This window comes from Anomaloglossus baeobatrachus, chromosome 8 (genome assembly GCF_048569485.1).
Source record: "Anomaloglossus baeobatrachus isolate aAnoBae1 chromosome 8, aAnoBae1.hap1, whole genome shotgun sequence".
NCBI lineage: Eukaryota > Metazoa > Chordata > Amphibia > Anura > Aromobatidae > Anomaloglossus > Anomaloglossus baeobatrachus.
This window is the reverse complement of record NC_134360.1, coordinates 148,166,979-148,184,912: the sequence shown is the minus strand read 5'-3', so window position 1 is coordinate 148,184,912 and position 17,934 is coordinate 148,166,979. Positions and strand designations below refer to the sequence as shown.

General features: G+C 42.9%; 1 protein-coding gene across 4 annotated transcripts in view; it reads left to right on the top strand.

The window, feature by feature from the left end:
• Window positions 1-17,934, top strand: part of KCNT2 (potassium sodium-activated channel subfamily T member 2) — a 1,626,062-nt gene that overhangs the window by 1,070,154 nt on the left and 537,974 nt on the right. For all 4 annotated transcript variants that reach the window (XM_075322033.1, XM_075322031.1, XM_075322032.1 and 1 more), the window contains exon 15: window positions 17,780-17,929. In XM_075322033.1, the coding sequence (XP_075178148.1) occupies window positions 17,780-17,929 (150 nt within the window). The remainder of the gene's footprint in view (window positions 1-17,779; window positions 17,930-17,934) is intronic.

Here is a 17,934-nt window from a genome sequence, read left to right as displayed (position 1 = left end):
TTCTCTTTATTCTGAACCACTGGAGGGAAGAGATGCGGAGCCTGGCGGTGGCGGTGCGAGCCCATGAGATTGAAATCCCATGCGAAGAGAGGGTAAGCGGTTACCCAGTCCCTGCAGATTGCACAAATCCGGCCAAAGTGGCTGAGGGATCCAGACCGTCCCCACTCGCAGTGAGCGCTCCACTACCGACTACCCCGTCCTCGGCGAATGCCGAGCTGCCCCCACCAACTCCGGAAGCGGAACCTTCAGTATGTCTATCAGAATCTCCGGCTGCAGAGATCCAGATTGAGGCCCTCTTTCCAGCCACGGCAGAGGTCACCCAGACATCGGTCAGACAAGACCCGGCCGCATCACCGGGCCCGACCTCAGAGGTGGAGGACCCAAGCCCTGCAATCCTGGCTGCGGAGCAGTCGGTTCATCAGTTTACACCAGTGGCAGCGGAACCAAGATGTCTGCCTGTTCCGTTACCATGCGGCATCCCGACGGCTGTTGGGGCCACCAGAGTTCAAGTAAAGCCAGAACCAGATAGGGAGCGGAGGCCTGACGCTGATGCCCCCTACTGGGAACGACAACAGTACCAGCTACAGTCAGAAATTGCAACCCAAGACCGAAGATGACAGGAGCTTGCCGCCCGTGATCGAGAAGAAAAAGAGCAGATAAGAAGCACTGCTTCCCGAGTAAAAGGGCCACGGTGCCGTGGCCTTGTGGAGCGGTTTGACCCCGAGCAAGGATGGGGGTTTATCCGCGAAGCAGGTCTCACAGCAGGGGTGTATGTGTCCCAGCGAGATGTGGCGCAGCACCTTCCTTGGGACCACCCGGAGCGTAATCTTCAGCCTGAAGAGATGGTTACCTATACGCGGCATTGCGAAAAGCGGGGCTGGTATGCACTGGAGGTAACGAAGCATGTGATATTTGAGGAAGGGTATGTGTTTGTGTCAGTAGCACGTAGTCGCAAGGAAGCATGGCTACGGGACCCGACAATCTATTATTAGAGTATTAAAAGTATACGGTACCAGTAGTTACGATGCCATAGAACTGTTAGGTATCAGTGTTTTCGTTAGTTATTTTCCACAGTTTATTATTTTCCATATAGAAAATGTTAGTGAATAAGTGTCTAATCAACCAGTTTTAATGAAATGAGTGAAAGTTACCAGATTTGCTAGAAGATTGTCAAAAGGTGTACACCCGGTACATGGACTCCGTTAAAGTTTTATATATATAAGTAAAAATGGACCACGGTCACAGGACTAGCATGACCAACACAGACTTGTGTCTTATAAAATAATTGCACCTCCTGTGCTAACCATAGTCGTTTAAAATACAACACTCGGGACCTTAACCCGGTCACGGACTAATTTTAGGTTTCCAAGGGGAACAGGTTGTTTGGGTGGCGTGTTATTGGGATCTGGGACGTTGGGACTGGACTGTCGCAGGAAGGGGCTGCAAAGGAGTAGGTTGAGCCTGTTACCACAAAAACCGGTAGCGTCCCATGTTGGGCGACGAACTCACATTACCACGCACCGTGGGTGGCGTCACAAACTTTCTAGTCTCCCTGTACATAGCCCCCTTTTAATCAAGTGTCCGCACAAGTGTCTGGAGACCCCTTGAGCCACCGCGTTTCCAGATCAGAGCGGCTCGGCTGCTGCTGAGGGGGCGTTACACAATCGTTTCACAGCTGTGGAGAAGATGGAAGCGAGCACTTTCTCTCTCTCCTCCGCGGCTTGTCTCTGCACACTGCGGCCGGATTACATGCGAGTGTAGTGCGAAGCTTCACACACTTCCATAGACTTGTATGGGGGTGCGTGAGCCGAGACTCGCTGCCAAATGCAGCATGCTGAAATTCTTTCCGCATGTTGCTATGGCATGAGAAATCAATTGCAGTTTTTATCGAATTGCACTCATCCATGCAAAACGCAAGTGTAAACGTACCCTAAGAAGAAACATATGCAAGTTCATTTTTATGCTGTGCTTTTGTGAAACTTTTTCAGCCAGATTCCAAGCCAAATCCACATACAAAACATGCAGTGTGCATATTCACTAAAGTATGTTTCACATACAAAATAATTTGAGGACGTTTTCCAACTGTTATTGAGGTACAATTTGTTGAGGATCTTCTCCAATAAACTCTTCAAAAAAACTTACTGTGAATACACTGAAGCGTTTTTGTTGTTTGGCTGCCTATGGTGGCCATCTGTTCAGTTGAAGCTGCTGCGCAGGTTTTATTTGCTCTCTTGGTGGATTATCTTTGACAATAAAGAAGGAAAATTTGTTCCCATAATATAATAGAAAACAACAAATCTCAGTAGATTATTCAAGAAGCCGAAAACCTCAACACTGATTAAAGAAATAGGTTTTCTAGGATAAACATACATTTCTGCAGGGCCTCAACATGACTGCAGGGTCAAATGTTTTTCAAGGATAGCACTCTTACAAAAGTGTATAGGGTAGTTTACATGTCCGATTTTTTCCACGAATTGAGTAGTCCGCACAAAATCACTTTAATTACATTGAGCCAAGTGTGGGATCAAACTCGACAAAGCATGTCATCGTATGCTGTCCATTTTCCATGGAAAACTTGATATGAGAAGTTTGAGAAATTTACATAATTTTTTTATCTGAGTTAAAGGCTAATGCATTTACCAAACTCTGATGACATCAAAAAGACTGATGAAATATTTGAGAAAAATCATTGACGTGAAGAAGCAAGTTCACATTATTAGCATATAAAAATTGAGTCTTCTAAGGTTATGTTCCCATGTTGCAGATTTGGGTGCAGATTTTCTCAATCAAAAATTACATCTCTTGGCAGGAAAAATTCTGCAGACAAAATGCACATATTTTGCCGCTGTTTTACTTTATTTGATGTGTTTCTTTAAGCATTTTTAATGTACTTGTTTTATGTGTTCTGATAGGAAAAACAACGCTGGAAAAAATACAGAAATAAGTCACCAAGTGAATTATTTGGTGAACATTTTTTCTTAACCAAAATCTGCAAGGAAAATATCTGCAACTTGTGCCCACCACTTCAAAATTCTCATAGACTTTGCTGGGATGTTTTTTTCCTTTGAAGATTGAGTAAAGTTTGCAAGAAAAAAAATGCATAAAAAAACTCGAAAAAAACACAGCGCGTGCACACAGCCTTAGGCCTCTTTCACACATCCGTGAAAATCATGCACGTTTTTCACGGACATGTCAAAGGTGCATATTGTTCTCCGTGTGCTATGTTTATGTTATCCATGATAACACACAGAGAACAGGAACTTTCTGCTCACCTGTCCCTGGCGTTGCTGTCCATGGTGCTGATCTATGGTCTCCGGCCCTGCCAACTTCCCGCTGCTGCTGCTGTGGAGTAAATATGCAATGAACATAATGAGCGGGGTCGGAAGCATTTCCTAGCAGCAGCAGAGAAAGCAGCGCTGGAGAAGGTGAGTATAGAAATTTTTATTTTACAGGCAGGTGTGTTTTCTCTGGTGCATGTCACATGGATCACATCCGTGCGGTCCATGTGTGGTCTGTGTGACACCTGTGATGTGTCAACCAGGGCTGGGTAGCTGCTTACCCACTCCTCGCGTGGGACTTCTATCTCATGGACTCGCACCGCCATTGCCAGGCTCCTCATCTCTTCCCTCCAATGGTCCAGGCTAAAGAGGAATTGTGTCCACATTCCTGCAGAGTTGCCTGGTGTCTTGCTCAATCCAGGTCGCGGTCTCAGGAGCAGCGCGCTCTGGTGACCAGTCCCTTGATGCCGCCATCTTGCCTCTGCTGTGCCCAGGAACATTATGGCAGAATCCTGGCATCCCTGCTTCTCTTCTGCTGTTACATCCCGTCACGCCGCCTTGGTTTTCGCCAGCCACTCACTTGCGCGCTGGGGCCCCCTGGGAACTTCTGGTTCCAGCTATACTCTTGGGACGAAGGGCGGGGCTTCGGCTTTGCACGCTTTTGGTCTGGAAGATGGCGTTTTGGTGCCAAAGATGGCGGAAAATGGCGGGAATTGGACTTTTGACATGCAGTTTCACTTTTCAAGGTGCATGTCACCCAGGTTAGTGGGCCCAGTCCGTATCCTGTTCGTGATGCCAGAAATTTGAGGTGTGCTGCCCCAGCAGCGGATCGAACCGCTCGGATCCGTGGGGGTGATTACTCATGGCTCAAAGGTCTCCGGACCCAGCGGCAAGGGGCCACACTCAAATGGAAAAGGGGCATTTACAAGAGAGATATAGCTCTTGACGCCATTCATGGTGTACAGTAATTGGGAGTACCGCCGCTGCCGTTTGGAGTACCCGGTGTGATGGAGTGGGGCAGCAAGTTGTCGTTGCCCTCCACGGGTAGAGGAAAGCCCCAGGACTCTGGATGGTGTGCTGGGGTGCAGGGGGAGTGCAGGCTTGCTGGTTGAAAAGGTCAATCAGGTACTCACTCAGCAATAAAGTAGACGCTGACAACCAGGTAAACCAAGTCTCTGACTGCCGCTGTCACTCGAGGGGAGCTCGTATGGGTCCCACCCCTGCAGCACTGCCTTGTGGTCCGTGACCTGCCTCCTGGTACAAAATTTAGATTGTCCATAGTGGCCCGGTAGCTTGAAACTTGCCGGGTCCCGCTCCCCACTGTGGCTAAGTGAGGGAGCCTGCTTTCAGGAGCTCATGCTTGGGATTTCAGTGGGCCGCTGGTTAGGAAAGCCCTATCCCCCTCGTTGTGCTAGTGCCTCTGATCTCTGAGCTTCGTGGGAACAGTCCCTGTCCTCCGCAGGTTAATTGCATGGTCGCCTGAAGCTTCTCCCCGACCTAGGGGGTCCCGGACCAGTGATAGTACCAGGCTGCTGACTGTCCTCCTTGATGGGTCCCAGGCACCTAGCTTCAATCCCTTGTGACCAAGGGTCCGACTCCCCTAGGTCCAGACCACCGTCTGTGACCTAGTCTGCTTCCCCTGGGAGCCACTACTTCCAGCTTACTCAGAGCTCCTCACAGCTCGAGGGTTACTACTCGACTACTCTAACACCTCCCACCTCCCTGCCTGACCCGTAGGTGGGCGGCCCTATTCCTGCTTAAGCAGCCCACTGGTTTGCCTGACCGGTGTGATGCAAGATGTATCTAGGATTTGTTGTTGTTGGTGGTGGTGGTGTTGAATGCTGGTGGAGGCAGTACTGCAGGATAGAGACCCAGAACCATGGGGTTGAATACTGCATAGGGAGGGCAGTTTGTGCAGTACCCTGTGACGACCTGAATAGGCCAGGGGCGTCACACGCACATAGCCTTAGAGTGTCATTGTAACAGTAAAGCTATGATCCCACAATGAGCTTTTGGTGATTTTTGATGTTTCAGAGAATTTATGCACCCTTTCTGCACCTATTATTTAAATTAGGTTATTTGCATTTCTTCATTGCATTTTTGTATGGCTTTTTTTACATGCATTTTTATCACATTTTTGATGAGGTTTTTTTTTCTCTCTCTTTGGTGTGCCTTGCTTTAAATAAAGCTGCTAAGGTTTTAAAGTGTCCTGATATTTGTTTTTTAAAAAAATGTAAAATGGTAGACAGGCTGTCATGATCCTCTCTAACCCAAGATGTTTGGAGCCATGTGCAGAATGACACAGTGGACAGAATTGGCTGAAAATTTGTATGCATGCTACTCAAAGCATGGGGAAACGGAAGGCATATTAAAAAAAAAAATATAACAAAACTCAACACCAGTTGAAAAAGTGGCACTATACAGTGAGCGTGCCTTGATTCGGAGTTCAGGTACTGTTTGTATGCTAATAAAGTTTGTTGAAAGGCTGCAGCACAGTCAATCAACACTCTTTATTGCATTTGGAAGATGCCTGTACGCTGCTGTGAACAATGAATATTAAAAAAATAAAAATATTCACATTGGCTGCAGTATAGCCACACCATCATTGAACATCTATAACCCAGTCAGGCCTCCTGAAGAACCTGGAACACAGGAGAAATGCATTGAGGCTGTTCTGCATCATCACATTTAAAAAGGGAAGTTTCACATCTTTCTCTCTTTCTTATAGTCTGACCTTAAGCTCTGTTTTTTGATTATACATATTTTTTGGTTCAGTCTCCTTGGGTGCTGTGTGTGCACCGGTAACCCAGGTTGGTCTATGCCTTCCATGATTGGTGTATTATGACACAGCGTGACATTTGGTTATTGCTTATGTTTGTTATTAGCTTGGGAGCTTAGTATTTACCTTTGGTCAGTTTTTTGAATATTGTGGATTACATAGTCGTCGGTAGGCCTTGTAAGTCTAGGGACTTATTACGGTCTCCAAGGGTGAGCCATCGGTGAGCAGGGGCATCATTTGTGTTTATTAGGGCGCCGACCTCTGCAGCAAGGTAGGGAGAGAACTTAGGGGCAGATTTAGGGCCCTTTTAGGTTTATCTCATATTCTGGTGTTAATTCATCCACAAGTCAAAAATATCAAAAACAGAGAGGCTCTCATGCTGTGTTATTAAATTATTTATTTAAATAATTAAAATATGGCATGGGGTCTCCTTTATTTTTTATAATCAGCCAAAGTAAAGTAGATATCTGGGAGTCAGTATTATCAGGTTGGGAAGGCCCATGTTTATTTGGGCCTTCCTAGCCTAAAAATAGCAGCTTGCAGCCATTCCAGGAGCGCTGCATCCATTAGATGTGCCAATTCTAGTGTTTTGCCTGGCTCTTCCCAATTGCTCTGGTGCAGTGACAATTGGGGTAATACTTTTGGGGTTGATGTCAGCTGTAAATTGAAAGCTGGCATCAAGGCCTGAGGTTAGTGACAGTGAGGCATCTATCAGACACCCTCACTACTAACCTGGCAAGGGTAAATTTAAAAAACCCACACACATGAAAAAAAACCCAGTTCATTTGACTGAAGACTCCCCCCACACTTCCTCATTCACCAATTTATTAACTCAAAATAATTCCTGCATGTTCCAACACAATCTTTTGGCATAGTGTCTAAAGACGCTCATCAATTCCTTTGGAGTTTCATTCTCAGAACGTTCTCAGAACAAAGCTCCATAGGTCACTCCCGGTAAGCAGTAGATTTGGTACTTCTCACACTCGTGAAAAATTCTAGGTTTGCTGCTGACCAGCAATGACCTATGGAGCTTCGTTTTGAGAACATTCTCAGAACATAGCTCCACAAGATGTGATGGGCATAAGGGGGCATTACACCACTGGATTACATTGGAACTTCCATGATTTCTTTTGAATTAATACATTGGTGAGCAAGAGAGTCTTTGGGAGTCTTTATTCAAATAAACTTTTTTTCATGTGTGTGTTTTTTAAAACTACACTTACTGGATTAACAATAGGGGTGTCTGATTGACACCCATCCATTATTATCCCCGGGACTTGATGCTATGAACTGCAACATTTTTACTCCAATTACCACAGCACAAGGGCAATCGGGAAGCGCTAGAATTGGCGCATCTAATAGATGCGCCAATTCTGGGGTGGCTGAATGCTGCTATTTTTAGGCTGGGGGGGCCAACTAACTATGAGATTTCCCGGCCTGATAATACCAGCCCTCATCTGTCTGCTTTACCTGTTCTGGTTATCAAAAATGAGGTGGGCCCACATCGTTTTTTTTAACGTGGGCCCCCCTAGCCCTTACTGCGACTTACTTTTTAGAGCAATTTTAGAATCCAGTAGTTTGGGTTCCCTATAACTTATATAGGGTTCAAGATTTGGGGTCAAGTCCAGATCCTGAACTGAACTTTTAACTAAAGTCCGGCCAAACTCAGTGAACCTAAACTTCTATGGGTCCACTCATCTCAGCTAAAAAATATTGAGGTAAACACAAACCAAATGCTCAACACATGGCCTTAGCTTTGTAGAATTTGAAGGTGAAAAAGGCACATGAATTTTAAGTGCTCTGCTCCGCAGAAAAATACTAAAAACACAAGTATTCCGCATGCAACTATATTAAAAAAGTTTTACTTAAACCAAGTTCCAGTAAGAATCAAAAGCAAAGTATGACATACCATAAACATCTTTGAAAAAAATATCTTGATAGCTTACGTTTCAAATGTGTGTTCTAAAGCTTTAGACCTGATTTGAAACTAAACAACCTAAATTCTTTGAGTATCAAAGCCCTTTTATTGGATGATGTCATTTTACCCTTATAAGTAAACCTTCTAAGTTTCTAATAACCAAATAAGTGTGCTAGAGTAGCAAATGTAGTAAATAAAAAAAAACCAAAGAAATCGGCTATGGGGCAAATGCTTTTTCAAAGCACTATAGATGAGAAGCCGTCGACTGTATAGATCATCTTCACGTACCAGACACTTACATTTGCCAAAAGTCTCAGAAGTAACAGTAGTAAACAGTAGTAAACTGTCACAGCTAATTTAGAGATTTCCAAGACTCAAACTGCACCCACAAATGGTGCTAAGACCATGATTCCCCTTTTTGAAAGGAGGTGGTTGTGTTGTCATATTCCCCCCTGAAGACACCATTCACACTACAGTATGGTTTTATGTCTGCTATGTTGCTTGCAGTTCTAACACCAGCTACAAAAGATCACTGTTTTCCTTTTAATAGGTTTAGATTTCCCTGAGAGTTTAGCAGTCTGTAGATGGAAGTGACAGGGTTAACACTCACCCAGCTAGGGGCGTTGGTGGAAATTCAGGGCCCAAAATGTGAGGCTGTTCCTTTTTGGAGCTCAGTGGAATGTGGGAAGAACAGGAGCAAACAATTGTAGTGAGTTGTTGTGGAGCACAAGGGAGCATGAATTGAAAGAAACATTAGTGGCAACAGAACGTGCAACCTCTATGAGAGCAGTCTATGACAGGAGTGACTTCAGTATTGGCCGCCTGTGAAAAAGGGACCTTGTAAGAGAACGGTTTTGCCTAGTCAGAAAAACAGGAAGAGGGAAGTGGCTCTATGAGTGGCCCTTGTATGGAATCACAGTCAGTTCTTTGGGTGCAGGAACCATAGAGTTACACATTCACAAAGAAAAGAGTAAGTGCCCCTCATTTGGTTTCTCTGTTCACTGAACACAAGTAGAGTGTGATTCCCAAAAACCATTAAGAGTATGCCCTTGCTTGTTCCAGAAGAAAAAATGAAATGGGCTGCCTACTACCCTATGTACCCAAGTTGTCTGCCAAGTAAAGTGGGCCTTGTGTATAACAACTCATCTGGTGTACTTAACCTGAATATAAAGAGGCTTAAAGGGAACCAACCAGCAAGATTTTCCCAAATAAAGTAAAGGAAGTGCCAAATTGGCTCTAGCATGGTGAATCAAATCATACTTTCAGTTTCCAGAATGGATGTTTGATTGCTGAAATAAACATTCTCAAAGGTCCAGAAATTAGTGCATTGCTTGATTGGCATGTGCAATGGGGCAGACCTTTGTGGGTCTGGTTCTCTGTATACATTCCTCCTCCTCCTTCCTCTTCAATAAAACGGTGCCTGTGATCATGATACATACATGCCCTGATTCTGGTGCCATTTTAATGAAGACAACATAAAAATAGCAATATGCATACGCCACCAACATAAGCAATGGCGGCCTGGCGCCAAACTTAAATAAAGATAAAAGAGCAAGTCAGGATACGTACAAAGTGAAACATAAACAGAGGACCCACAAAGTCCCTTCCCACTGCCCACATTAATCATGCAATGCACCCATTTCAAGACCTTTCAGAACATTTTTTTTGGCAATGAAACATCCAGTCTGGAAACTGATGGTATGATTTGATTCACCATGCTAACACCGGTATGGCACTGTTTTTTACTTTATATGGGAAAATCCTGCAGGTTGGTTACCTTTAAAGAGGAACAGAAACACCGGATCCAAAGGTGAAGGTGTTCACGGAAATCACATCATCACACCTACACACAGCAATAACCACTTTTCTATATCGTGCCAGGGTGCCGCATATACAGAATAATATACAACATATGTTTACATATTACTGATCATCTACTAAATCTTGGTAGGTCATTGGCTTAATCTCCAGTCAATGATCATATCAACATTTTTTTACATACTTTCTCAATGGAAAAGTTTCCATTCTGGTGAATAAAAATAATTTTACAGGCTGTCCATTCATTAACATATAAATTAATAAAATTATATTATTATAAATCATTAAGTGGCTTTATTCTGCATAAAGTTGGGAAGCTGCTGGTCTTCAATTAGGAACTCTATGCCTTCTTGATCTACATATGCCTTCTAATGAAATTTCCATTGAGAATATAAGGCCTCACACTTGTCTATAAATCAGAAGAGTGCAATGTGAGAAAAAAAATCACATTACACTTGCATCAATATAATTCTTTGAGCCAATGTTATCTGTGAGTTTTTCCTCAGATGTAAGTTAGCTGAGGAAACAAATCGCAGCATGCTGTCTATGGCTGAGTATGTCGGTCAAAACTCTCCAATGCAAGTCAATGTGTGGGTGAAAGAAATCCGACTGCACACATGGACATTTTTTTTTTCACACATGTCTCAAAGGGAAAAAAAAAATAAAAATAAAATGAAATAAAAAAAATATAGGTAGGTAGATGATATTTTGATAAAGAGCAAAAGTAAAGCAGACAGCTGTGGGCTGATATTATCAAGCTGGGAAAGCCCATGATTATTCAGCCCTTCCCAGCTTAAAAATAGCAGCACACAGCCGCCCCAGAAGTGTAGTACCACATTAATAGCGCCAAATCTGGCGCTTTGCTTTGGCCCCTCCCGATTGCCCTAATGCTTTGGCAATTGAGATAATGGTAGTTGCGTTTGATGTCAGCTGTGAATTGTAACAAAACACAGTTGGAATAAAGCCCTTGTCTGTGTGTTTTTTCTTTTTACTTACTGGGTTAGAAATGAAGTGTCTGACAGACACTTCTCCATTAATAACACCAGGACTTGATGTCAGCTCTGTTTTGGAACAATTGACAGCTGACATTAAACCCAAGTGCACCAGGGCAATTGAGAAGTGCCAAGGTCAGTGTCAGTCGTGGGGCATCAAATGAGATACTCCACTTCTGGGGAGGCTGTTGCTGGTATTTTTAAGATTTTAAGGACCCAATAATCAAAGACCTTAATAGCCTGATAATAACAGCCTCAAGCTGTTTGCTTTACCTTTGCTTTTTTATATAAAATACCCCTTGTTCTTTATTTATTTATTTATTTATTAGGTTAAACCAGGATAAACACCCTTTAGTGCCACATAAAAGGCAAGGGTGCAAGTTTGTCTATTCCTCTATCTATCTATCTAAAAATAAAAGTAGAAAAAAAACAGTCGCACTCAGCAATAGCACAAAAATACACTACCTAATGAAGAAATTGGAGGTATTTAGAATATTAGAATGGCCAGAGCTAGTATTATAATGGCCATTCTAATATTCTAAATACCTCCAATTTCTTCATTAGGTAGTTTATTTTTGTGCTATTGCAGAATGCGACTGTTTTTTTCTACTTTTCATATATTGTATCATGAACAGATACTCACCTATTCACATTGGGAGGTGCTGCCAGTCTAGTTTGAAGTCAGGCAAGTACCGGCATGGGAGACCGGCTGGGAATCCCTGGTTTCATTCTTTTTTCTATCTATCTATCTATCTATCTCTCTATCAATCAATCTATCTTTAATATACACGATACATCTTTATAATACCTACGGTATTTATCTAGTTATTATCTATTTTGTATATATCTAATACCTTCCTATAATCTATCCATCTTTCAATCTATATTCTGTATATCTTTATGTACGATGGCTTTATAAATTATGACTAGCTGAAAATAACCGTATTTTTCATTTTATAAGACGCACCGGATTATAAGATGCACCCAAAATTTAGAGATAAAAAATGATAAAAAAAAAATATCGGGTCTGTTTTAGAATCCTTTGGTATCTTACTGGGGGGTGGGGGTGGCAGCAGTGGTAGAGCAGGGGGTCAAAGGAGGCAGGGGTGGTTCTGGATAACGGCGATACTTTGGGTGGTGCAGAGGGGGGGCCAAGATGCTCACTGCAGGCTTCAGCGCTGTGTTGCTACAGCCGGTGCTGCTCTGTGCTGGGATCACTGCGGGTGGTGAGGTACTGGCCATTCTGAAGATGTCGGTGGTAAGGGCTTCAAAGAAATGGTGTCTGGAGTCGGCATGTGTTAAGATGAGAGCTTGAGGCGAGAGCTCCATCTGCACACGCACTAACTCTGGGCGCCATTATTTGAAGCCTTTACCACCGACATCTTCAGAATGGCCAGTACCTCACCGCCTGCAGCGAGCCCCAGCACAGAGCAGTGCTTGCTGCCACAGCACAGAGCCTCGCTGCCTTCAAACTGCATAGAGCCGTACAGAGCAGTAATGCCTGCCTGCCGCACAGAGCCACGCAGAGTTGCCCACCCATTGCACAAAGCAGCATTGTCCACAGCACCGCACAGAGCAGTGTCCTGCCTCCTGTGGCCCCCTCTCCACCATCTCCTGGTAAGCTACCTTCGGAATTTAAAATGCACCCCTCATTTTCCTCCCAAATTTTTGTGATGAAAAGTGCATCTTATAATCTGAAAAATATGGTGCTTAGTTATTATAGTATGTAAAAGATAATGTTAGAAACACATTGGATACAGATGGTACATGGATCCTAGGAGAGAAAACAAAATGCAGACTCGCATAGCACTGTGCATTACATATGCAATAACATGGTAGGAGAAAAAGGAGAAGGGGTATACACAAGGCACCAAAAGGACTGCATAATAAATAGTATATAGGACCATGTAAGTGAAAAAAGTTTTTATTAAAAGACTACTCTAAGTGCAAATAGAAAATAAAACACTAAAACAAGCTGAGAGACAATACAGCTTTTATTACTCTCCCCATTCTTCTTTTTCTCATCCTGTTGCTCTTAGGCTATGACACAGGCCTTTGCTCTATATTAGGGTGGTGCTGACCTGTCTTTGGATCTCATGTGCAATGACATAGGCATGACAGCCCATTTTTCTGGATGAGTATTGGAGCAAATATAAACAAGTGGGATCAAGGCCTAAGTCACATCATCATGATACTGGGAACAGCTGTCAGCAGATACTAGGTCTAAGTAGACCCAACAGCCTAGCCAATCACAACTAATAGTGAAAACATCAAAACTGAAAATATAGTTAAAACATGTATATGAAAAACAATACTAATTATAAATAAATAAAATCAAGTGTTCATGGTGCCTTCTTGTGTTGTCCTGTGTATTTTAAAATTTCTCTTCCAATACCTTCAGAAAACACTTGGTGGCGCTGTATACCTGCAGATCAGAGCTGAAATCTTGTAAGCAATTAGATGATGTGCTTATCTGCAGTTTTCACAGCACATATCGGAAATGATCATGTATATAATTGTAAGATATGGTAAAGCTGTGTATTTTGCTGTTTCGTCTTCTGGAAAATTGAAATGCAAAATGTTTTTTGAATGATTTGAGCCTTAATAGGTCCTGCTTCATTCCTTACACTGCATTGTAATCATGGACTCATGGTCGCCTTCAGCCTGAATGGTGATACGCTGCTTTCTTTACAAATAAGTAAATACTAATGTTAAGTCTGTTGTAAAAAAAAAAGTGCTGACTATGATGCAAATCAAGACGTCTGTGCAGCATTGTGATGTGATTAAAAGCAGTGCTTAAAGCGCGTTTCAGGAGAATTAAACAAGAAGTTAATCAGGGGGTATAACTCAGGGCGATCAATAAACTGCAGCATTGGTTTGTTATAATGTCATGTCTCAGCTTTCTTTCCATACAATTATGCATCAGTCTAACAGTCATACAGACGTGTTCTTAACTCCGTGCTATAGAGGTTTGTATATACTACGCGATGCACAGTGCTACAGATGCACAGCATTGTAGATGCACAGCATTATGGATGCACAAAATCAGAGATGCACAAAATCAGAGATGCACAGCGTTAGAAATGCACAGCGTTAGGAGTGCACAGCATTAGAGATGCATGGAATTGTAGATGAACAGCTTTATAGATGCACAGTGTTATAGATGCACAGTGTTACAGATGCAGTGTTAGGAATGTATGACATTGTAGATGCACAGTATTATGAATGCACAGTGTTAGGAATGCACAGTGTTAGGAATGCACAGTGTTAGAGATGCACAGAGTAAAGGGGGCTTTACACGCTATGATATCGTTAATGTTTTGTCGTCGGGGTCACGTTGTTAGTGACGCACATCCGGCGTCATTAACGATATCGCAGCGTGTGACACTGACCAGCGACCTCAAAAATGATGAAAATCGTTCACCATGGAGAGGTCGTCCCAAACTCAAAAATCGGTAAGGGTTGTTTATCCAGGTGGTTCATCTCTCATGCGGCAGCACACATCGCTATGTGTGACACCGCAGGAGCGAGGAACGTCTCCATACCTGCCGCCGGCCACAATGTGGAAGGAAGGAGGTGGGTGGGATGTTATGTTCTGCTCATCTCCTCCCCTCCGCTTTGATTGGCCGGCCACTTAGTGACGTTGCGGTGACATCGCTGTGATGCCGAACGTCCCTCCCCCTTAAAGGAGGGATTGTTCAGCAGTCAACAGCGACGCCGCCGACCAGGTAAGTATGTGTGACGCTGCCATAGCGATAATATTCGCTACGGCAGCGATCACAAACAATCGCATGCGCGACAGGGGCGGGTACTTACTCGCTCGCTATTGCTACAAATTGCTAGCGATATCGCTACCGTGTAAAGCCCCCTTTAGAGATGCACAGTGTTAGGAATGCACAGTGTTAGGAATGCATAGCATTAGGGATGCATGGCATTCTAGATCCACAGTGTTAGCGATGCACAGAGTTAGAGATGCACACTTTTAGGGCTGCTTCTCACTTGCGAGTTTCTCGCAGTAGAGCAATGCGAGAAAAACTCGCATTGAAATCGGACACATGTTAGTCAATGATTCAGCTCTCATCTGCGATTTTTTTCTCAGTCCAAATCGGACCGAGAAAAAAATCGCAGCATGCTTCTTTTTTGCGAGTTTCTCGCACCATTTGTCCCAATGATTTCCTATGGAAGGGGATTAAAAGTAGCATCACACACGCGCACCACCGTTCACATTTGCGAGTGTGGCAGTAACTTTGCTCATTAGATGAATGTGACAGCACATTCCCATAGGTTAATTAAATGACACATGTGTAATAGCTTTTATCTAATTAAGATGTTGCATGAAACTAGCATCGCAATCGCAACACACACGCGAGCAAAAAGCATCGCACTTGCGTTGCACTCGCGCCTACCGTGAACTAAAATCAGCCGAGTATTTTTCAGCCCAGTCGGACCGATTTTACTCGCATAGATGTGTTTCCACCCTTAGAGATGCAAAAAGTTAGGGATGCACAGCTTAGGAATGCATGGCATTTTTGATGCACAGCATTAGGGATGTACAGCATTGTAGATTCACAGCATTAGGAATGCACAGCATTAGAGCTGCACAGAGTTAGAGACGCACAAAGTTAGAGATGCAAACCGTTAGAAATGCATAGCGTTAGAAATGCACAGCGTTAGAAATGCACAGCGTTAGGAATGCACAGCATTAGAGATGCATGGAATTGTAGATGCACAGCATTATAGATACACAGTGTTATAGATCCACAGTGTTAGAGATGCACAGTGTTAGTGATGCACAGTGTTAGGAATGCATGACATTGTAGATGCACAGTATTAGGAATGCAGAGTGTTAGGAATGCACAGTGTTAGAGATGCAATATTAGAGATGCAAAGAGTTAGGGATGCACAACGTTAGGAATGCATGGCATTGTTGATGCACAGCATTAGGGATGTACAGCATTGTAGATTCACAGCATTAGGGATACACAGCATTATAGCTGCACAGAGTTAGAGATGCTCAAATTTAGAGATGCACACTGTTAGAGATGCACACCGTTAGAAATGCACGGCGTTAGAAATGCACAGCGTTAGGAATGCACAGTGTTAGGGATGCATGGCATTGTAGATTCACAGCGTTAGGGATGCACATGGTTGGTGATGCACAGTGTTAGAGATGCACAGTGTTAGGGATGCACATGGTTGGTGATGCACAGTGTTAGAGATGCACAGTGTTAGGGATGCCCAGTGTTAGGGATGCATAGTGTTAGGGATGCATAGTGTTTGGGATGCACAGGGTTAGGGATGCACAGCATTGTAGATGCAAAGAGTTACGGATGCACAGCATTAGGAATGCATGGCATTGTCGATGCACAAGGTTAGGGATGCACAGCATTGTAGATGCACAGGGTTAGGGATGCACAGCATTAGAGATGCACAGTGTCAGATGACCCCCTACCGGCAACATGTTTGCCAGTCAGTAGTCATTTAATAACCTGTTTCATAGCTTGTGCACAGAAAGATCAAAAGTAGATTGTTCAATGCACACTGGATTTCGGTCTTCACAATGTTTTTAACGATGTTTAAATAAAGCCTTGGATGTTTTAACATAAGGAGGATTTGTGCCGGATCGCCCTCTTTTTCCTTTCCATGTTCAATGCACACTGCCTGCCATTTTTTTAGGAGGTACAAGTCCTGTTTACACAGTATCATGTGGTGCCGAGAATAATACTCTTTTGAGCAAATTAAAAAGGCATTACAACCAATGAACCAGCATTCTTTTATCCGGTGATCAGCAGCGTATTTAGACTTAAATGAGCATTAGTATTCAATGTAGTCTCTACAATATTAGCATACAAGGTTTGCTGTGGTGAGGTTTAGCCTTATTCGATTTCCCTTTTTTGCATTCTCTGTAAATAACCAACAATAAATCAACAATAAATACAAGAAAAATAAAACTGGAACATGGAACAGATGTATACTTTCTTTTTCTGACAGGCAAAAGTGAACCCTAAAACAAGCACTAATATAAGTCACCATAGCAACAATATCACTATACGTTTTCTTCTCTGTCCAGCCCAGACCTTCATTTGTCCTTACCAGGTTTATAGCCAAAACCTGATTAGAACCTGGCTTTTAAAATAATCCACAGCCTCAATAGTGAACACAAATATTTTAGCCCAATCAAAACCTAATAATTAATTCAGGCTTCATAACAGAACCATTAATAAATTGTAAACCAAGTGTAGACCTGTAAATAAATTCACACCCCATACTAGAGCAAACTCAGACCTTAAATCAGACCCCCAAAGACACAATTTCAAAGAGCAGAAATGATGAATGTATTGCCTAAACCAGACCCTGTAATTGAATTCTCCTTAACGATAGAAGCCAATCAATGCAATCAATGCAAACTCATTCACTTCTAGGACAACTCTACATTACCTGATGCATCTAGCACTAATTGGACACTGTGCAGGCAGATGAAGCAATATAAAGAAGGTCTGCAGCTCTCGCCTCCACTACAGCTACTGTACATGCTGAGAGTTGATCTTCCACTTTTTTAATTTTTATGACCCTAGAATCCGCTTTGAGGAGTATAGAAGTTTGATCTGTTTTTAGTCATAATTTTTTTTCTAAATTTATTCTATATTTTGGCGGCTTTGTAACCTGTTGTAATGTTACAGGAGCTGAAATATTTTTTTTCAGAATCAAACTTTAGTGATACACAAAATGTGAAAACACAATATGTAAAGTACCGGGTAATAGTCAGACCAACGTTTGGATATTTGTGTTATATAGAAGTCTTATCGGACCCGGCAATGATTTTTTCCTGTGTTCTTCATGCCACTGATTAATTCAAGAGAGACAGAGTGAAATGTTGTGCTGCTCTAAGCCTCAGAGAAAGCCCTTAAGTAACTATATAAATTATGTTCTGCCTTTTATCAATGTCCATTTGGGATACCGTACTGAATGTTTTTCTTTCTTTCTATATATATAGAGAAGGACAACAGTCTCCAGAGCAATGGCAGAAAATGTACGGTAGATGTTCAGGAAATGAGGTCTATCATATTAAGATGGAGGAAAGCTTATTCTTTGCAGAATATGAAGGAAAAAGCTTCACATATGCCTCATTCCACGCACATAAAAAGTAGG